Source organism: Gallinula chloropus, assembly GCF_964237585.1.
Source record: "Gallinula chloropus genome assembly, chromosome: 3".
NCBI lineage: Eukaryota > Metazoa > Chordata > Aves > Gruiformes > Rallidae > Gallinula > Gallinula chloropus.
Genome location: NC_140087.1, coordinates 86,138,858 through 86,161,689, shown reverse-complemented (window position 1 = coordinate 86,161,689; position 22,832 = coordinate 86,138,858). Strand labels below are relative to the sequence as shown.

General features: G+C 39.4%; 1 protein-coding gene across 25 annotated transcripts in view; it reads right to left on the bottom strand.

The window, feature by feature from the left end:
* Nucleotides 1-22,832, bottom strand: part of SNAP91 (synaptosome associated protein 91) — a gene marked incomplete at both ends in the record, with an annotated part of 68,510 nt that overhangs the window by 16,916 nt on the left and 28,762 nt on the right. For 14 of the 25 annotated variants that reach the window (XM_084261605.1, XM_084261587.1, XM_084261594.1 and 11 more), the window contains 10 exons: nucleotides 5,222-5,392; nucleotides 5,538-5,552; nucleotides 10,197-10,297; nucleotides 11,371-11,480; nucleotides 13,518-13,545; nucleotides 14,887-14,957; nucleotides 18,538-18,579; nucleotides 19,677-19,783; nucleotides 19,940-20,051; nucleotides 22,089-22,182. In XM_084261605.1, the coding sequence (XP_084117731.1) occupies nucleotides 5,222-5,392; nucleotides 5,538-5,552; nucleotides 10,197-10,297; nucleotides 11,371-11,480; nucleotides 13,518-13,545; nucleotides 14,887-14,957; nucleotides 18,538-18,579; nucleotides 19,677-19,783; nucleotides 19,940-20,051; nucleotides 22,089-22,182 (851 nt within the window). The remainder of the gene's footprint in view (nucleotides 1-5,221; nucleotides 5,393-5,537; nucleotides 5,553-10,196; nucleotides 10,298-11,370; nucleotides 11,481-13,517; nucleotides 13,546-14,886; nucleotides 14,958-18,537; nucleotides 18,580-19,676; nucleotides 19,784-19,939; nucleotides 20,052-22,088; nucleotides 22,183-22,832) is intronic. The other 11 variants (XM_084261606.1, XM_084261584.1, XM_084261588.1 and 8 more) reach the window with 5 other exon arrangements.

The window sequence follows — 22,832 nt, the reverse complement described above, 5'->3', positions numbered from 1 at the left end:
ATAGAGTAGTCCTAATGGACAGTGCCATTTGGACTATCCTCATAGGCAAGCATTTTCTTCACAAAAAGACTGCACAAGATTAAATGCTTCAAGATGCTCATAAAGGCTGTTTTTCTACTGCTACAATGTCAGCAAGTTAAAGAAAAAAAAAAAAAAACAACCTGTTGGGGAATACTGCAATTGCACTGTCAAACTAGTACAGGAAAAAGCTTAACATGCTTTAACTTGAGTGTCAATTTTAAAATGAAAACAACCATTTTAAAAACAAGTTTTTGCCAGATAATCTAAAAAGCTCAAAAGAACATGCATTGAAACTTCAACAGAAGAGATGAAAGCTAATTAATCTTGTACAATAGAATTAAAATGAGTTAGTAGCAAAAAACAGGCCTGCTAATAAGCCATTTCAAATATAATTCTATTTTTCATATAACAGGGTACAACAACAAAACTGGATGGCAGTTGTCCAAGTGAAAAAAAAAATCATTAGTCAAACACAGTATTGTATGCATAGCAGACACCGGCATACACTGCGGAGAAGAAATTCAACGGAGAACTGAAGAGTTCTGAATCATACTACTAAAACATATGCTTTATATATATATGGGTCAATGTACGTTGGGTTTTTCACCAAAGGGCAGCTTTCAGATGGAGGGTGATCCAGGGCTCTTTCAAAAGAACACATTTCTGTTCATACAAGCTTGTAGGCCAACACCACAGAAGTCATTCAATGCTACTTATAACTTCCCAGCATGAAAGGATAAGCTCCAGATTTCTCGCAAAGTGAGATTTCGGAATGTATAGAGTGAGTCACATGTTCTATGTTGAGACCATTTCAGCCTTCGAGTAACACCAATACTCTACATCTGGCCAGGAACACAAGTTCCACGTGCAACAGCCACAGAAATCTAGTTAGGCACAAATATCATCCATCCCAGAGATGGAAAGGAACAGTTAGCTTGGCACCAGCTTTATTACTTATTGCAACTTGTGAATAAGGTTCTAGCTATGCACTATACTTTTCTTTATCATCATTTCTGGGTTAAACGTTAGGTGGGATAAACACTAAAGTTCGTAGTGGAATCTAATGAAAAAAAAGTCATATTAAGAACTTTATCAGTTACTCTGAAAGGTTCAAGAAACCTATTTGAGTAACCTGAACAGGTGACTCTACACCACAGTTCAAACCAGGGGTGTTTTTGGTGGTCTTGTTTGGTTTGGGGTTTTTTTGAAGTTAGTGCTTATCAAATTCTTTGACGCTACACCTGCAGAGATGCCCTCTGCTAAAATCTAGCATCATATGAAGAAATAGATACAATTAAGAACTGAATATTTTGTCAATAAAAGAGATTAAAACAGGACTGTTTATTTTCTTTTTTCTTTCTCCATACAGTCCTGGCATAGCAACCCTGTAAGAGTTCTTCTCCCTTTAAAACATTTGACTATATTTACTCAAGCTATGTCACTTCTTACATTTGTGCATCTTTTGCTTCAAAAGTTAATCTAGCTTTTGACTTCCAGAATCAATTAGCACATGATCCTCACTTAGGTTTATACGCAGTCTGGAAGTTCAAAGAGATGATGCTGAAACCCTCTCAAGTTCACACTGCATGAAACATCTCTTAAGAGCGATAGGTACGTATCATGTACTGTGTAACACTTAAATTGCTAAATAAAAATAGCTCTTACTGCAATGATGTGCAAAAACAAGGGCATCTTCAAGTTATGAGATACTGAAGCAGTGCCTCAATACATCTTGGCTGCAGCAAAATAAGTGTTCCTGAAGAATGATCTGCTTGATTTCATACATTCAGGCTTTATTTGATGCCATGGCATCAATACATTACAAAAGTTATTTCCCACATGATGATATAGCTGACTTGCCATGACGTCACGTATTATGCAACATGTGAAACAACCCTATGGAAAAAGTCACAAGTAGAGATTGTAGAACTAAAGTCTACAAGGGCAAAGATTTTTTTGTTGTTGTTTCTGCAGGATTTTTTCCTCTTCAGTTATCCTTCATTAGTTTGACACAGAGAAGCTGACCTGAGCTAACAAGAAATATTCCACTATGCTCAGCCATAGGAAAAAATAATCATAAGAATTACAAGATTTTTTTGGGTTGTCCTTGGTTGTTTGGGTTTTTTTTTAAATAAGCATTAATTTGCTATACCAGCTTGTTTCAGCACAAAGGAAATTCACCAGCCCTGAAGCACCAGAAAGTCTTGATCAATTTTCCTTTAGTTTCTTTAAAGAGAATACCATAGTTCTCATCCCTGTTTATGAGTCATGCCATCCAAATGCTTATAACTGACATTTGCACAGTGTCTGCCATGACTTATTATTTACACCGCTTACAGTGTAGTCACACAACATGATGTAACTCAAGAGCAAACAACTAGCATCCCAAAACACCATGCCCAAGTTCTACTATTGAGGTGCATTGCATTTCAACCTATTTCATCTCTTATCTACCTTTAGATTTTTTCCCTCTTGGGAAAGATTCTAGCTGTACTTTGAAAACAGTCTCTTCTTGTTTATCTTAGAAAGATAAGGAATTCTTTAAGTTGGTTTATAAATCAGATGGAATTCTTAAAAAAGCAAGTTATGGTGGATCAATCCTTCATTTCTGATCTGCTCTCCAAGACTATGTTAAGACATGAAGAAATAATGTTGAGCTGCTTCTCTTGAAAAAAAGCCCAGCCTCAGGCAGCGTGCAGACTCCGGTCTAAAAGCACCAGCAATATAGTGCAAGAGTTTAAGTCAACATTTGCTCCTGAGAAGTCTCCTCTTCATCCACCAATTCAGCTGCTTTTTTTCCTGCAGTTTTCAGCTTCCTTTCCTACTCCCTGCAGACTCTTTTCATTCTTTCTCTTGAGAACACCACTCCCATACCCTTCCCTGCTGCACCTTACCACAAGGAAGTGTGTCAAATGACTAAGAACTGGCAAGCTGCAAATAAGGCATGGTGATCCTGGAGACTGTATCTCCAGCAGACCTCAAAGGTCAAATATCTACTTAAGATTGTCAGCATGCCTAGCACCACAGAAGATAAAGAGCAACAGTGTCTGCCCAAAACCCACCACTTGAGTCTTCAAGTAATGAGGAATGGGACATCACATACAGCAGAGGCTTCAGGAAAAAAACCCAACATAAAAAACCCCCACAAAAAAAACCATAAATAGAGAGATGGAAGTTCAATATGGACTGCAGGATCTTAAAAGGGTTAGTCCTGTAGATGCCTTGAAGGCACTGCCAAAGCACCTTCACTGCCAAGTGTGTTTAGAGATTTTTCTTCTCGGGAATTAGAGGTATTCAAATCCAGAACTTGATACTATTGTATCTAATGAAATCTCTCTTCTTCCTGAAGTTCTCCAGGAAAGAGTCAGTATTTATCTGATACACAATCCACTGAAGACTTATAGTATTTGAGCAACAAAATATCTTTCTAAGAAGAAATCAAGTCACAGAAGTCTGGATACTGCAAAGGTGAAGAAAAAATGCTTCTTAACATGTGCCACTACATAGTCTAATAATCAGTTAAATCTCTAGAAACTAAAAGGATCCAAGCTTTTTGCCACTTCCTAAATGTGAAAGCAGACACAAGATTTGGCAGGATCCATTTTTCCAGGCACAAAATAGTGGAAAACGAATTAAAAGAGAAGGGTACATCTTGCTGCTGTAGTACTCGAAGAAGAGGAAAGAGCAGATGTGTTTCTAATCCTTTGTAAGTTTAGAGTGATTTCTAGCCATTTAACTATAATTTAATCTCTTAAAAAGTCATATATCTATACTAAATCAATAATGAAATTTGGAAGTGTTGTATCCAAGACTGGCTTGGCTCCAATGTCTACACACCAGGAGTTTCACATGCTACACATCTGCAAAGGTGTTAATGAGCCTTTGCTTCCACAACAGGCTTCTGAAAGTAACCAACATCAGGGTCTCTCTTGCTCCTAGTGATGTTCAGAACTACTGCCCATGACTCAAAGCTGCTCTTGAACTGCCTGATCCTGTGGCACTTGGACTGCTAACCCCGCATTGTACAAAGATGAGTAACAGATAGCAGTTGTACTCCTTCCTTGCAGCTTCTCAAGAGTTTTACTGGGGACATCTTGGAGGTGTCTGTTGAAGATGGACCTAAACAAAAATTCTAACTGGGAACTTTCAGCCTTTAGGAAATACTTTTGTAGTCAAACTGTTTATGTACAAGAACTATCCAGCACTCCTGGAACTGGAAGTGATAGCTAAACACACCACCTCAGAAAATATACTGGAATTCAGTTTTGAGAGCAAGAAAGTTACTACTAATTCCCAATATCCACTGTCATGATGGAAGGATGCATCAATAGAAGAGGCAACTAGAAAAATAGTGGGCATGTGATCTCAAGCATGTCAGTCGTTTGTAAATCAGAACATTTCTCCATTAACCTGGGCTGGTACAGCATGGAAAAGAAACAATAATTTCTGGCATGCTGTTGAGAAGTTCCCTGCTTCGTGAGAGTGACAAGAAACCTGAAACATCCAGGGGGATATTTTTTCTTACTCAAGAGGTTAGCTGCTAACTTGAGAAACTGAAAGAGCATAACTAAACTATAAGAATAGGTTAAACCACCACACCTATCCATTCGTCGTAACGGTTGGCATTTAGTATAAGTTCATTGCCACTTTAATATACTGTTAATGTTTTGTGAAATCAAACCCAGACTCCAGCATGTTGAAATATAGTCATTTCAGCTGGCTCAACACTATATTTACAGGAAGATCCAAAAGAAACAAACACAGCTCAAGCATGACATGTAATGAAGGGGGAGGAAGCTGCCACATCCATCCTCCCCAGTGCAATAACTATGAAAGCACAACTGCTTTTCCCAGAAATTGTAGCATAGAGCTTAGCTACTGAATAATGTGGTAAAAATACCTGCTCACCCCAGCGTGGACCTGAAAACTAACATTCTTAGCTGTTCAATCACAAGATAACTCAGTCTTAAGTGCATACAATTTTCCATTTACTTATATATGCAGAGGAGTCTATTAGCTAAAAGCACAGCAAACACAGAGGCAGTCAGGCAGTTTACATTTCCTGTTCCATCTAGCAACCAACATACGGGCACCTCTGGTACGTACAGAGTTAGTTAAGTCAGAGGTTACAGCAGCTGAACTCCATATTGCTTCATCTCCCTTATGCATTGGCATAGAGCACTAGAGCAACCACACTAACCTCCAAAGAGATCCACTTCAGCAGTGGCAGCAGTAATAGTTGTAGTTGTAGTGGCAGCAGCTGAAGTAGTTGTAGTATCAGTAGTTGCAGCAGTAGTTGCACTAGGCTCTGGGGCAAATGGATCTGAAATCTGTGGCTCAGAGGTAACACCGGAAAGCGCCGCCAGATTATCTATATACAACCATATAACAGAGATCAAACAGGACAAGTAAGGGGAAGAGGGAGAGAGACCACAGTCACTCAACTGCAGAAAGTTGGAGCTTTTAATAAGGCATCTTAATATTCAAAAGTCTTAGACATCAAAAATATTACTCACCCTCTCCCAAGAGGTCTAGTGATTGTCCATTAAAATGACAGCAGAATAAAGAAACAGACCAATTAGTAGAAATGCCAGATTGAAGATGTTCATTAGCCATAAACTCATTCTCTAAGCAACATGCCTGGGTTAAGCATAATTTCTGCCCTTGATTTTCCAACATTCAAGAAGTTATTGCTACATGACAAAGCTCATTCTGTTTAATAGCTCTTTTCAAAACAAAACCAGAAGGTAAGTTTCACATATTTGATAAGTTCCTTAATTTCCAACCAGCAAGATATTAAAATACTAGCAGCATGTATTTATCACTTCTATCTTATACATTTTCTTTCCTTAAACTGCAAGAGAGAGGACCAAGTAGCAGCCTGTAAGGATTGACAGGAAGGTCTTCCTACCTTTCACTACCCCAGGGTAAAGCCAAGAACCACGTCTTTAGCAATTCACTGCTATACTTTCTCTCTCTTGCACTTTAAACGCAAGTTCCCAAGCCTAACAGTGCACTGATTCAAGCATTTCACCACATAGAAGCATACATGGGAAGAGCTCACACAGAAGTACAATAACATGCATACTTGAAGCTTATTTAAATCAATGAGCTATTAGCAGAACACACTCAGATATTCAAAGACACTCTCAAAATAATTCTGCTTAGTTGAAAGTATTTTCTAGACCAAAGTAGTCCAAAAACCATCAAAAATCAACATTACAGTCCTTAAAAGTTGGCAAAACAGTAAGCTGAATGCTGTTTAAGTGAGCTGTTGTGATCCAACTATCAGCACTAAAACCTTTCACAAAGCTGGCACTAAACCCAGGGTACTCTACCAGAGAGCATCTCACAAATACAGTGTTACTTCAGGATACAATATGTGGCATTCCTACTCCCAAGTATATTCTGAGAAGCAGACAGGCTATGGCTCTTGTACTAGAGACAACTGTTTAGTAAAAATAAAATAAAATAGGGGAGCAGCTCCTCTTTGAAAGCTTTTCCTCCATTTGTGATCAAGCAAGTGCCCTGTGCAGAAACTACTACCTCTGTTAACACTTGCTATGAGTATAAATGATTGACAGCATAAGCAGCTTGTCTCTGTTTCATCTTCAGTTCCTTAGTCACTGCTTTTCAAAGCCAATGACGGATTTTTAATGACACTTTCCTACAATTTGACATCCACTGAGATCAGTCAGATTGAGCTCACAGGCAGAGGAAGTTTTGCCTACATAAAAATAACAGCTATAAGCTGTAAAAACTAATCATTTTAGTCTATTACATTTTTACACTGCACTTAGTCTGAGTCCAACTACCCATTTACTAATCAGTAGCTCAGTGTTGCTCCTAGATCCACTGTACACTTTAACAGGGTCATGGGTTCACCTGATCCACACTGAGCAGCTAGCACAGAGTCCAGATGCTTTACTACGGGTCAGTAGGTAGGAAGCAAAATGCTCTGAGCAAGCACAGCTCAAGCTTTTCAAGTCTGTCTGTATTTTGCACCACTCGCTCGAAAGGCACCAAGAAACCACACGTAGGTATTTTCGTAATTGGCTCCTTGGGAGAGCTCAACTTGAGACTGACTGTGCAAACTGGGCTAAGTCAAAATACCCTTCTGAAAGGGCGTAAGAGTGTATTAAAAATGCAGCAGTCTGGTATCTCATTACTGCACACCAGGAGGACGTCTCACAGCTACACTTGAAATAAAAAGCTGTTGGCAAACTTTTGCCTTCCATTAGCTTATTCTTCAATGTACTTTGGTTATCCAGTTACGTTATAGACCACAATACAGGGAAGTTAGAATTATCCAGCACGGCAGTCTAATCTTTCCTGCATTAAGAGTAAGTGTAAAACTGATGCTTTATTGTACAGTAATATTAAAGTAACAACATTAATAGCTAATCCATGTTCTAAGGCACAGCGCAAGGTACCTCAGAGCAGAAATTCAAGTCAATTTGCTTTTATATCTGACAGTCAGACCTTGTGAGGATGCAGAATTCGACCTACTGTATTTTTTGGAAGAGTACAGTCTATTTTGCCTGCCTGCCAAATGCCTATCTATTCACCTTGTGTACACTGCAGGCAACTTATTACCCTGCCTTGATCATCTGTTAGCACAGAAATGTATATTTTTTGCGTGTTACAGCTCATTTGATAGCAAATTTATGTTGTATTCAGAAATATACCAGGTGTACAGCAAAATGCACAGTGTACTATGCCAAATATACAATATATGCCAGAACACATCGAATCTACACTACCAGAACAGCTGAGAAACCAGGATCATTTTAGTGATATATATTCCTGAGGTTTACATGACATTGAAAGTGACAGTTTGAGGCTGCTTCTTTAAGTATTTAATAGTTAAATTTTTCTAGCTAGTCTAAACTGCAGCAATTCTTCCAGCTTCCTCTCCTTGCTACTTCTCTTGCAAGTACCTCCTTTAACAGGGATCTGCTCTAGCACTGCTCTACCCTCCAAATGAAATAATTTTTTCCTTATGTCCCATAAACCTCTGAAGCTGCAATCTGTTATTACCCTTCATTATAATCAACTCATTTCCAAGCAAATTTTTGGCTCTGCTTTTAGGTCCCCTTCAAGTAGTTGTAGATCACTATTAAAAGTCCCCTTTGGTCTCCTCTTTGCCAGATGACAGAGGCCCAGCCCTCTCAACCTTCCTCTGCTGAGATGCACTCTAGCCCCCTGGAGTCCTGGTAGCTCTCTGCCAAACCCCCAGTTTCAGAAGTCTCCCTTAAACAGGAGAACCCAGCACCAGATGTGGTATCCCAAATGTGGGATATCTGTACTGACTAGAAAGTCCTGTAGTACCTGCAAGAGCATGCTGTTCATAATTAATACCAGCTTCATCCTGCAGATTTAGTTTAAAAATTAACACAGGCTCAAAGGTTCTATCATTACAAACATGGATGGAAAAGTCATTATTTTTGTAACAATGATGTTCCAGTTCTCAATTTATGCATATCTAACATGGTGTCATATGGCAATTATTTTGAAGGATTAAAAAAAGGCATCAAGATTCCAGTGTGGTAACAGATCATCATCATACCTGCATTCCTGCCAACAGTAAAGCAAAGGTGAAGCTTAAAAGCTACCAAAATGTTATTTTGAAAGATATGACTGAAGTACACTTGATGATGTTAGTGATAATCCTGGCCAAAAGAAAAAGTTAGCTGTCCTTTTGTGGAGTAAGAGGACTAGATCCACTATTATTTAAGTCTCAAGCTTTCAGTAATTCAGAAGAATACATGTACAACACCTCTTCTAAAATCACCTAAGATCCAAACTACAGCTACTTTATCAAAAAAAAACCAAAGAAAAAAATACCCCAACCACCCCACACCAAAAAAAAAATATTAAAAATCAGCATTCAATTGAATGAGAATCAGTATGTGAAAATAACAGCAGCTATTTACTCTGCATAAATGAGAAACTGCTTAAAAAAGTTAGCTAAAAGGCCCGAGCTCTTTTGATCATCTCAAAAGCTTTTGTTCCAGCACTTGGCAATGACAGAGCAGGACAAATAGGATGCAATCAAAAAATTGCAGAATAATTAGTCCCAGGCATCCTAGAATAGATGACACTCTGGTCTTGTTTTCTGAGTAAGATTACTTTTCAGTTAATAAAACTGACACTTCAAGAGGAAAAAAAGTCAACTCAACAGATTAAATGGGAATATCCAAAACATGGTCTACATGACAGCTGTAGCTATCCTCTCATAACGAAGTGGCTGAGATACAACGTCATCTTAAATGAACTAAAGCTAAGAGCAGAAATAGGGAATGCAGAGGCCACTAGTACCCAGTATTAGCATTCACAGCAGAGACAGCATAACTCAGTGTAGCATTCCTGCCGTGAGAGGGCTGATGAGTTCATTAAACTGCCACACAAGCAAAGAACTCTTAAGATTACACCACAGTGGGTTTACAACTATGTAAGTTAAATCACATTTACTGGCCTAATTCCTCATTCTTCACAGGACATGAGTGAACATTGCCTACATTTACTGCTGTTCTCTTCAGATCACCAGCTGCTAGTGCTGCCTGGAAGAACAGGCTCTGTTCCTCACAAGGCTCAAATTTCAGGGAGCTGCTTCAGTATTCCTACTGAAAAGCAGTTAGCCCTCAACTTCTATTTTTGTATTATAATAAGGAGTCAAGGAAGATTTGAATACAATATGTTAAAGCTTGTCAGAAGTAATCATACTTGCAGCAGAACTAGTATGCCACCACTGGCTTTAGATGCATTTTTGATCCTTCTCCTGCTGATATGTGGGCTTGGTTTTATGAACAGAAGAGCTGATTTCTGCCCTCACCTTGCCAATAAGCACACAAGCAGTTCTAGTTCTTCTGTTTTAAAGCACCTACCCTACCTGTTCACCTTCAGCCATCCCCTTCTTGCTCACTTTTAGTCATATAATCCTGGCTCTCGCCAGCTTTGCAGTCAGGCCCCTATAAGCAGCTTATACTATTATCAATATCCTTAGGAAAAGGAGTAGCCTTGTGTTGCAAAGGGATGCCCGACTGTCAGGTCAGCAGAAGCCCAGGAGCAAGCTGGGAACATCCTGTGCTAGCAAAGAACGGGCCAGGTTTCAGTTCAGCCAGGCAAGAAGATGGAGACTGGAAGAAGAGATGCTGACAGTGAGGTTTCTCTACCTCCCCATGATGTTGCTCCAGCAGGGGCTGATGGAGCTGCCTGCCCCGTAGCAGTGAAGTCTGGCTGAAGATCCAGGAGATCACTGGATGGTTTGGAAGCGCTGCCAAAAAGAGACAGACATTAAATACAGGAGTAATTTCTCCATTTCTTTCAAATGCAAAAAAAAGAAAAGAAAGAAAGAAAAAATACTGGATTGTAGGAATTTTCCTTAGTTTGAATGACTGATGGAACCAGAGATAAACAAATCTTCTCGGGCCTGAGGATCAGAGCAGTGGCCAGAAACACCTGTACTACAGGAAGTGCTAAGAATACACTTTAGGATGGGACCTTAACTTACTTCCATTTCTTGATAACAACACTAAACATACCTATAAGGTATCACTAAATTTTGATAATCCTAAAAAAGCCCACACCAAAACCTCAAACCAAGATCCCAGGTGGTTCCTAAGAGCAGAGCAAACAAATGTTGTGATTGAAAACAGCTCCGTTCCACTGCAATACTTCATTGTGCAATGTCAGAAAGCAAGAAACCTACATTTCCAGGCAATACACAGGATTTAGATAGAACAGAGATGGTAAAACTTTGAGGGCTTAAGCAATTTGCTTAGAAACAAGGTCTCATTCATTTTGATCATTTAAATAATACACAATAGAAACTTCAGTTAAATGTCAAATGAAGTGCTTCATTGAAGTTAGTCACAACTGCAAACTTCTGGTTCAAGCCTAGAGTCTTTACAAGTCTAGAGTTCTTTCATTTCTGCTCATTACAGACTTTAAGACTCAGAATTTCTCATTAATCAAGTGTTCAGATTTTATTTTAAGTTCATTATTTTTGTGCTTCATTAACTAATTCGAACAGCGAGGAAAAAGGAAGTTCAGAAACAAAATATTTTCTATTTGCACGTCATTTCAGTCTATTAAATTAGAAGTTTAATTTGGGAATGGTACAACATCATTCCTACAGTGAAAGCAAATCAGAGCAACTACAGTATTTTATTTTATTGTTTTGTCAGAGCTCAATTGTGATCAATATTGGCAGAATAACATAGACCATTTGATACTGATGTACACTAACTGTAAAGTAAACAAAATCTTGCGGGCAAGGCTCCTGTTACAAATGTGACATTGGCACCTACATCAAACTCAGTAACTCAAATACGCTTTTTAACTTACCTGACTGGAGCAGCTGTAGATGAAGTTGCAAAAAGATCAACTGGAGGAGATGTATCAATAGTTTTTGCTGGAGTAGAACTAGGAGATGTAACTGTTGTCGCTGGGGAAGACTAGAGAAATATTTTAAACATGCATTCAATATACCAGCATCTCTCCACAACAAGTTTGTGCAAAGATTCACGTACTTTAAAAATCCAACACCGACATCACGCCTTCTTATTGCAAGCTGCTCCCCACTTTGACAGAATTTAAGGAAGATTGGGCTAAGTTTTCAGAGGATGGCTGAATTGAAAAACTCCAAGGTGACTCCACATAGCAATGCTGTCTCCAGGAAATGCCTATTGTGGGTACTCTGAATACACACAGCTAACCAGTAGCAAGCCTAGTAGGGGCTTTAGTCCCTTGGGTTCCAGACTTGCTCAATGTCTAGGCAACTAACTCATGATCTAGGAGTGCCTTACCTGCCTTTTAAAATCCTGATTAGGGTGACTAACAGTTCCCTATGTGGCAAAGAATATTCAGCAAGTTCCAATAAAATAGTTAGCTCCCTAGCAAACTTCCTACTCCCAGTTTTAAGACCAACCTGAAGATGGGAGGAACAAGTATTTTTGTGGGGGCCTCATCCCTGGAAGCACTCAAGCCCATGTTGCATAGGACTTCAGAAAACCTGGTATAGTAGAGGGTGTCCCTGTTCGTGGAGGGGGGTGGGGTGGGGTGTGGAACTAGGTAAGTATTTGAGTTTACAATAATTTTGTAATCCCATGAGTTTGAGTCTACATGTCAGACCCTTCAATTTGTCAATGGAATGAGGTGTCTGTTCATCCACAACAGAACCTTAGTACTCTAGACATAGAAATAGTGAGAGAAGAGAAATGGTTAGAAACTAAGTATGTATGCAAACCTTCAGACTGAAGGAAGTTTAAAGAACCACCAACAGTGAAAATGGTTAAGTCCTTGGGAAGACAGAAAAGACACCTCAGCCTATGATTCTGCTTCATTAGCTCCTCAAAAACACGTCACGTATGGCAAGGACAGACACCCAGGAGAGTATATTGCAACTCTTCTGTGCATGTGAGGACTCAAGTTACTTTAAAGACTGCCAATTTAATTCCAAAAGATACTACAAGCTTATTACAGCATCTCACATGCTAAAGAGATCTTTTTCCTGACAAACGAAAACAAGTCCTATGCTTAGTACAGTTTGCCATTCCAGCCACTTCCAAGAAAGAAAACAAATAGCAAATCTGAAGCAATTCTCTTCTGAGTTCTGCTGCTAGTGTCCCATCATCACAACTCTAGCAGCAGTTGTATGGTTTTACAAAGGTTTGAAACTACAGTGGGTCAAATCCTTCAGGTAAATCAGGGAAGAGGGGGTTACTTAAAGTTATAAGAGCACCAAGCCATCATGTAGTTTTCACTAAATGCTACAGTACTGAGCAAAGAGTTTGGTGCTTTCTGTGTTTTGTTTTGGTTTTTTAAAGGGTTTTTTGAAAAGAAATTTAAGAGCTTTCACTAGGATCAACCATTGAACTGTCTCTTTCAGACTCAGAAGTTTCATTGAGTTTTTCCTGCACAACACCTGCTATTAGACACAGAACTACAGTACCTGACAAGACTTCAGGGATAAAAGGAACTGCAATTACCAACATCATAAAGCTTATTAGTTTGACACCCGAACTAAGACATTTTCACCACAACTCTTGCTTTAAATTACAGTGAGTAGTCTCACTAATAAAAGGTCAGTTCTGAAATTGAGTGTATCAGATGAAAGTTTTCTTCTTGGCTTTTCATAGAAATAGAGTTTTAAAGGAATCATCACTTCCTCCTAAAATGCTGCAGCTTAAGTTTCTCAATGAAATGAAGATTTAAAAAAAAAAAGTGAGACAAAGCTATGGGGATCTTATATTTTCATAGAGCGTGACCATCACTGGTGTAAGTATTGCGGCCCTTCAGATGAACAAAATGCTTTTAAGGGGCCATTATTTACAAGGCCATTAAAAGATGCAACTTTGTCACTTAGTGATTTGGTGGCAAAGTCTAAAAAGCAAGTTAGGAGACAAGAGAAAGTTTAAATCCTACACCCTCAAGATGCTTAAAGCACACTGCCAGAATGAGAATTCACTAAAACAGCATGTGACAGTATTTACCTTGCTCAGAGGAGAAGGAGCCCCAGATCTAAGGAAAAAAAAAGGGGGGAAGGTCCCAGTTAAGTATGCTTTTGTAAAGTATTGTTTCTGGCCATCAAAAGTCACACAAAGACCAAAAGCTAAGCATGACAGCTCTCTGAAGGTCTCTACAATTTTGTGCCCTCCCCATTCTCACACTTTGATGCAAACACAAAATGTTATTGCGAAGCTTAAATCAATCTTTTATGCTTATTGGTATCACAGCATTATTCTGCCTTTTAAAGAGGCTCTACTAAAAGGACGAAAGGCAGAGATGCATGCATGCATCTTGTGTTAGGACCTACAGGAACCAGTAGGAAAGAGTTACTGGGGCAGGACATCACCATATTATAAAATCATGCAACAGCAGCAGAATAAGACCAATAAGGAAGCAGTTATCTAACATAAGTCTTCTGAGGATGTGTCAGCAAGTTTTTAAAGTCTACCTCTGTTTCATAGAAAGTCAGAGCTACATTTAAAAAATTATATTTAAAAGTATGGAAACAGGTAGTTGGAAAGTCCAAGCTGAAAGTTCTTCCACTTTCAAGAAAGTCAGACTAGCACTAAATAACAGAGCCTTAATTGTAAGTTAAAGTGTACGTCAGTATTGTGTGGTATGAAAATACTGCTACATATTTTTAGACCTACTTTGATCTAAGACATCAAAGGAAGAGTTGAAGTCAAAACTGAACCAGTATTGAACTAGCATCCACCCATCCTATGTTACTTGAATTGGGTAAGTCCTAGGAGCTGAAGAACTGATTAGAAAATCTGGATCTAAGACAGAAATAACTAAAAATAACTTAGTGGCCATACACAAAAGCAAGTAACAGTTTAGCTGTAATTTAAAGCCATCCTAAAAAAAAAACCAACAACACACACCTAACTGTGTCTGCATGCAAGTGACATGCACATTTAGGTACTTACCCTTCGCTAAATTGCAAGGAAAGCAACAGTAAAAGAGAAAACACAGGTTTAGCTTAATCCTTCCTAGACTTAGCCAACACAAGTATCTAGTAAGAAGGTGCAAAGTCATTAGAAAACAAATCAATTTTGATAAAAGCCTTAGTATCAGGGAAAAACAGTTCTTTCCAGGATTTTTTTGTAGTTACTTTTACTCAACTTTGGAAAGTGTCTAGTTGTTTAGTATGTCATTTCCACCCACCCTCCAGTAAGGAAAAAAAAAAAAGCCATTCTGATGACTTTATAAAGGGAAAGGAAAAGCCTAGTCTGACCAAGCTAATTTTCCAGCTATGTGGCAAGAGGAGATTGGGGGAGGCAAACCTAAGTATTAGCTAGTCTCAGATTGTTACTGTTTTGCCTTGATACATAGTACACCATATATACCTACTTGTTGCCAGGTTTTTTTCCTTCCAGTGAGTTTAGATGCTGCTCAAGGGTCTCCATGAGACTGCTAGGAGCCTGGAAAGCAAAGAAAAAGATACCCTTCTAAGTACTTTCAACTGACCTAAGGGTGCTTTGAAAACCAGTCCAAACTTCCCTGAAGTCCACTATGTGCATGCTCATGCTGTTATTTCATTTACACCACTGAAAATAGCGGATTTCCATGCTAGAAGTATTCAGGCAAAGACAGCTTTTAAGAGATAATACTGTGTCCACATTCGCAGAAAGGAAACATGTATCTCTAGTGAACATCGCCTGAGGTCTAAATCCAGGATGGGCCACTGATCATGCTTTGAGTCAGTGTTAAGCATTGACAACAGCACCAGTAACCACAGTGTTAATTTTAAGAGTTCAAGGCCCCCCCTTCAGTTTTGCTTTTAGTCAGACCTCCAACACCTCTCACATGACTAGAGGCTTAGATATGTGCAGCCTAAAAAAACCAAACTAGAAGTCCTTTCCAACACCCTGAAAAGCAGTTCTCTCTCACTCAAGACTCCCAACACCATAAAACATAGCTGGATCTTATCAAAATAACAGCCAGGTACAGGCTACTGAGCCCAGCAGCTAACTCAAAATTGGGAAGGTTTACTGCACCAGACATCTAAAAGAACTGAGCCTGACCAAGCCTTCTTGAGCTTGGGGTTTACTTTAAGCAACGTTTTTTATGGTCAGGCAACACACCCAGGCATGCACTTGCTGTTAACAAGGGTAGACAGGAAAAGCAGTCCTGAACACAAAGGACTGTGCTTAGCTACTCCAATATAAAAACAGCATCCAGGTAAGAAAAGTCCCACAAGATCAACAAGCAAGGAGGAAACCCTTGAGAGATACAGTAGCATGTAAGAGTCAAGTGTTTCTTCAGGGTTACCGGTTCATCAGTGGTACAGTCTTTAAATGGGGAATTGTCTTTATCAGTCTCTTTCAGATCAACCACAATTCCTGACAGCAATACCTACAGTGTTTTTCATAAATAATGTCTTTAATTTCAGTGTAAACATATGCATTTAAAAAAAAAAAAAAAAACACAGTTTCCAGTGCCTGAAAACAGCCTCTTCACTGCTCACAGGTACAGTGAGCCAAAAAGCAGCTGGCTGGCTACATCAGATGCTGCAGGGATGCTTAGTACGTGCTAGTACCAATGCACAGCTACGTGTACTTAGAGTACAGCGCCTGCATATTAGTTTTGGCATTAAAGCACAGCAATAAGGTAACTAAACACATGCAGAAATTTAAAATGCTCAAAAAAGTCCTTAAGTGAAGTTTAAATATGTCTCACACGCAATGCAGAAACATCTTAAGTGCTGCTGCTATTTTATAGGCGTATTTACTCATTTGAAAATAATTTGAGCACAAGAGAATTCAGTTAAATACAAGTGACTTGTTTACAAGAAATCTCCAGCAGCAAGATGAGAAAAGGCTCATTTGGAGAAAAAAAAAGTAAATTCAGACTCCTATGTATTCAAAACAGCTATAGCATAAGATACAAGTTTTGTCTACTTATACATGTAAGGAGAAAGCTATGTTTTTTAAAAAAAAAACCCACCAAAAATCCATTATTTCCTCTTACATCCACATACTTTAAATAACTTTCCAACATATTATTCATAGGTTTCTTAAAAGCCAACAAGGTAACGCGAAACTCTTCTATCAAACAGAATTCAGAGGAATCTCCAGAAAAATTCTACCAAGGTGCAAAAATTTGGATACCAAACAATATTTAATTTTCAAGATAAAGCAACACGGAACATTGCTTACCTTCTTCTAGATACTGTTTCAACATTAGATTAATCAGCCAGCCCCATGGTGGAACCTTAGATACAAGCTCCCCACTAGCTACATGGGGCAAAACTGCCACACTCAGAATTGCTAATAAATAAAAATAAGCCAGCTTTTTAGCTGCCAAAATGCCTCTCCAGTGTCCAAAACCTTGCAGCCAAACTAGAAAGCCTAAAGATGACAGCTATCAACTTGTATTTCAGCACTGTGACCACTTTTTTTGGATTTACATTGGTTCTTTGGATTTATACACACCACATGTCAACGCAAACAGTTTCTTGTAGAATATTACTGGGGCTGTAGAATCATGCCAGGGCTCACTTTAGCAATTTAAGTATACTACTGATGTTATATCCAATTATATATTAGATATTAGCTGAAACTAAGTTTTATTGTTCCACTTTATACACTGTCTAGGTCTTACACACTATCTACAGCATGTTGCAGATTAGCCTTGGCAAGAGAGTCCAAGCAGCCTTGTGGAGCACACAGCTACAGGGGACTATTTGAAAATACCACTGAAGTGGTCAGGCAGTAGGACCAGATGATTCTTGTGGGTTCCTTCCAACTGAACTATTCCATTCTATTTTGACGTGTTGATTCATGAGGGGAAAGGGACCCTCCAGTAGCAGTAGCTAATGTGACATTCAGCAAGTGTGACACCAAGTGATGACGCAGAACAGGGCTTGCACAGTCCCTTTCTGGCAGGCTGACGCAACACAAGCAGCAGCAGATAGAAGTGCCACAGGAATTTACAAAGCATATTTCATTAACTGAGCTGAAGGCGAATTCTTCTAGTTCAAGGACTTAGTTCGTGACACTGGAACTTGTTAAAAAGAGCCCCTGAGGTAGAGTTAGGTGAATACTCTTTCAGCTATTTCAGAATTGGGTTTGCTGTTAAATATGCTGCTAGCAGCCTAAGCTTTTCTCTGCTGAGAGAGCAGCCAGACTTCATAGTCCTGTAGCAGCTGAAACCCACGAAGATTAGTACTCTCCATATCATGTCTCGCTCTCAGCATTTTTAACTGACTTTTCTAACCAAGAGAACCACCATTCTAATGCTGACTTACACTAGGCTTTCAAGATGCTTTCAAGAACTACACAATCATAGGTTATGAACACTTAGGATTTACAACTGCTAAAGAGTTTGGCCTGCTCTTCTGTTCCAATGTTACTGGCATTAAAACTGCCATGATTGAGCTATTCAGCATTGATCCAAGTACATATCCTTTTCACACTGAACACAAAGCCAGGCACCCAAGCCAATTTACAAGCAATACTGAAAATGGACCAGCACAATAGAATTTAAGAAGATACAACACAAGTGAATTTTGATATTAAAAGGTTTGGCGCATACTGACAGAGAAGTTCAGTAACCAAATAATGACTTCCACATTTGAACTTCAAGTTCATTGTACCAAGAACTTGTACTTGCAGCACTTGGACTATCAAGACAGTTGTGCTATTCTGAATATCACCTCTGGATCAAGACTGTGTCAGGGAGACACTGTGAAGCCAATCACTACTAAAATCTCTGTGCAGTGTGTCATCAAAAACTAAGTTTCTCTGAGAGCTGAGAAAATGTCTTTTACCAAGCAGAGCAAAACAGTCTAAATTTCAACTACAGGTTGGAAGCCATTGTGAAAGACAGTATTTCATTTGCATCCATCTTCAAAAACAGCTTTGGGTCATTCTTGATTGCAAGTTGTGAGGGCTTTAAAACGTTAGGTGGTATGACTTCCTACTAGACATTTACATTCCTGGCATGCTTCCTAGTCACAGAACTTTTAGTTATTGCAGAGATCCAAAAGGAGCAGCTTACCTGTGTAAGATCAGGGATATCGCCTTTGTCAATTCCAACTTGCTGCAGATATAAAAGAGGCAAAGGTAAGTGTGTTTTTCTACTGCAGCAGTCACTAGTTTTGACCAAAATTTGGCTTTTTGGTCACACACTGTTGTCTCAAAAGACAATATTAGTCAACTGCTGAACACATACTATCCAGATACTTGTCTATCCTGATATCTGAAAATCAACCATTGAACAAATCCTGTAAGATACCACTTTAAAAAAAACAAAGCTAAAGCTCAGGTCACTATGCTGCTCTGCCAATCTCTCCTAGCACTTCAAATACAGGAAGATGAGGTCTAAGTCTGTAATCTTCTACTAGTAGTCCCGCTGCCTCACTATGACTCTTCAAAGTACCTGATGGTTTAGCTTTTGCAGAACAAGATGTACTGCACATAATCACTGTAATCTCTGCCCTGCAAAGCTGACCCATAGGTTTCTGAAGTACCCTACTGCCTCCAGCCCACCATTCATATCAGACATTACATGCCACTCGTGAGTCTCTAGCAGGCTCCTTTATAAATAGTCAAGTAAATTGGCCAAGAAACAGACTTCATTCAGCTCATTACACTGTCCATTATAATGAAGCATGAAACATGGAAAACGTGTATCTTGTGCCAAGGAGCCAACTACCACAAATGAAAGCCCAGCAAAAGAGTTAATTAACCATGTAATATTTATATTATCCACATAAGACGATGATAACCAGGTTCAAAACCAGGAAAATCTCGCATCTCAGTTAACTTGGAGTTGGCTGCAAAGACTTACAAAGCAGACTTTGAAAATCATTCTTTTATACCCAATTGCTCTATCTTCTGCCAACATTCAATCCTGTCCTAGAAGCATCCATTTATTACAGCATTTCCAAGAAATATTAATATATTAGCGGGGAAGTTGAGTCTGGCTGCACAGTAGAGACATGAGGAAGTCTTAAGCAGGTCTCAACTAGTTCAAGAGCAGCTGAACAAGCAGATCCAGGAATTTCTACACTGCCTCATTTATACATATTGAGTCAGATGCTTAGCAAGTGAAATTAATACCCTATATCAGTGCTAAAAAAAAAAAAATCATTAAATACTTAAGTGCCAGACTCCCAAAGACTGAAAGTCACTTACCTCTGCAACTTTAAGAAACTCTGATACTCTGGTCATTCGAGTGAGAAATCGTTTGTAGATTTCAAGAGCATCTTTACATTGTCCCTTTTTCATTTCAAAAAATTTCTCTAGGGAAATAATTTGGTAAGTGTCAGTTAAGATATCTTACATTAGGTCTGTATTCATCAGTAACTCTAGTTTTCAGGCAACTCAAGTTTCAAGAATATTTAATTTCATTTTTCATTTGTTTGTGGTATGCAAGATACAGGCACCAGGTCACTTACCTAGTAAGTTAATAACCCCATCATTGTAGCAAGCAAAAAGTTTGATAAGATCTTTAAATAGAAGCATGAATGCAGCATTTATGACTCCATTTGTCAGTTCATTTGGATGAACCTACAAATAAAATAACACATTATTTACAGGAGATTTACTGAATGCAATCAGAAGTTCTAGCTTGCACCAGGTATCTGACGCTGTTACAGAAGCAGGCACTGACAACAAGCTTTCACACAAAGAAACCAAACAAAGGTTTCGGCTAGCAGATCAAGGATTGTTCTTCACCACTTCAAAACAACACACTACAGAATAAAAGTATCTCCATCAACAGTAAACAGCTTAGTCCTTCACCTATCAGAGGTAGAAAGCAGAGATGGTATTAACAAAGCTTTAAGGAAACTGGACAAAAGTTGTCAGCTCAGAGCTGAATAAAACCTCAGTAGTTTACTATATAATACAGTTGGGTTAATTATCATAGAATCATAGAATTGTAGGGGTTGGAAGGGACCTCGAGAGATCATCGGGTCCAACCCCCCTGTCAAAGCAGCCTCCCTAGGACATATTGCACAGATAGGTGTCCAGACAGGTCTTGAATATCTCCAGAGATGGAGACTCCACCACACCCCTGGGCAGCCTGTCCCAGGGCTCTGTCACCCTCACCGTGAAAAAGTTCTTCCACATGTTGGTGCGGAACTTCCTGTGCTCCAACTTGCAGCCATTGCCCCTTGTCCTGTCCCCACAGACCACTGAAAAGGGGCTGGCTGATTCCCCCTGCATCCCCTGCTTAAGATAATTATAGACTTTAATTAGGTCCCCCCTTAGTCTTCTCTTCTCAAGGCTGAACAGTCCCAACTTACTCAGCCTTTCTTCATAGGGTAGATGCTCCAGGCCCTTAATCATCTTCATAGCCCTTCTTTGGACTCTCTCCAGGAGATCCCTGTCCTTTTTATACCAAGGAGCCCAGAACTGGACACAATACTCCACGTGGGGCCTGACCAGGGCAGAGTAGAGGGGGAAGATCACCTCCTTTGACCTGCTGGCGACACTCCTCCTGATGCACCCCAGGATCCCATTGGCTCTCTTAGTCACCAAGGCACAGTGCTGGCTCATGGCCAACCTGTCAACCAGGACCCCCAGGTCCTTCTCCACTGAGCTCTTCTCCAGCAGGCCATCCCCCAGCCTGTACTGATACAAACGGTTGTTCCTTCCCAGGTGCAAGACTCTACACTTGCTTTTATTGAACTTCATCCGGTTATGTCAAGACCCTTCTAGTTCTGACATGAGCTTGGGCAGTAAATAAGTGCTTATTTATTAAAAGATCTTTGTTTGATTAAAAAAAAAAAAGTATCTCCTCTTCCGATGCTGTTATCACAATTCCCAAGCTTTAATGGCATTGTGAAACATTGGAATTGTGAAATAAATGAAAACATATTAGTGAGATAGATATTTCTAAGGCTTTCCCTCTGAAAGCTATAGTAGGAGTGGTGTCAGCTGGGAGTCGGTCCTTCTGCCCACCAAGAACAAAAGAACTTCAAATACCTCTGCAACATTACACTCTACCTCCTATAACAACTGACTCCTATTTTTACCCTCTTAAGGCACATAAATAATCTCACCAATATTCATAACGTTATAATATTGTAGACACTTATTTCTACGAATAATCTGGATTAAAGCTTATCCAGTCCAGTTTACAGCTGAAAACCAGATGAGGGTTTTGAGGAAGCCAAACAATGTACATGTGATTACTGTAATGGCTTTCTCTCTACCACAAAAAAAAAAGTTGGTTGCCAAGAGACAAAATATATTCTTCAGTCTCCTTGCTTCGTCCATTTCTTCCCCTTACAGATACAGAAGAAACTCCCAGCTTCAAGTCAGCATTCTTCAAGAGCCCACATTTCCTCTGCTGTTCTCCTACCTTCTCTATACAAAAAAAAAAGGTAGAATTTGCACATTTTGTACTTATAGGAAAGGGCCATCCTTCACCTCACTTTACCTCAGTGGGATACTGAAAAGGGGATTTGTTTGTTTGGCTTTTGCCCACATCGTGGGATGATGAGTAAAGCATCACCTACAAGGTGAAATTTTTTAATTACAGTGCAGCATTTATGAGTCACTGCCCAGTGTTAATGCTGGGTCAGCTTCAATACATACATCAAATTCAAGTAATGCATCAATCTGTTCCTGCAATATTGGCATACTCTTCAGCAGCTTTTCAGGAGCCATTGTTCTCATTACACCATCAGCTCTGCAAGAGGGAACACAGGTTAGAAGCCATGGAGTTGCCCCTCTCCCCAAACTCATTTGTGGTCTAAACTTCAGCTTAAATCTGCTATAACCCATTTCAAATATTTGGAGTGCTGTCTGATTATCCTGTTTCCCAAAACCTCACAGGAGCTGGCACAGAAAACACTTCACCCAGCCACCCTCCCTGAGAGCAGGCAAAGAAGGCCTTTGCGTTAGAGTGATGAATGCAAGAGACTAATCTCTTTATGAAAAGACAGCACCAAGAGTTTAAACAACTCAACAAGAAATACCCTTGCAGAAGTAGTTAGCAGACTGATAGTCTTTGTACATCAAGTTTGTTACGAATAACTAATGACAACTCCTTGTTAAGAGTACTTTTTAATGACATGTCTGTGGTCAACGAAGAGAAAAAAAACAATTTTGCTTTCTCCCCATCAAGTGCCACTATATATGCATGCCAATTTAGTGACAATTTAAATCAGGGCAGTCTTTGCTTAGAGCTTCCTTCCTTAGCATTCATGGATACTAATTCACTCCATTACTCCTTCATACCACTTCCACTGACTTTGACCTGCCTTCCTGTCCTGAACCATTACTCCAACGGAATCACATGGCAGTTATGAATGTGTAATATTCCTTAATTGCCACTCA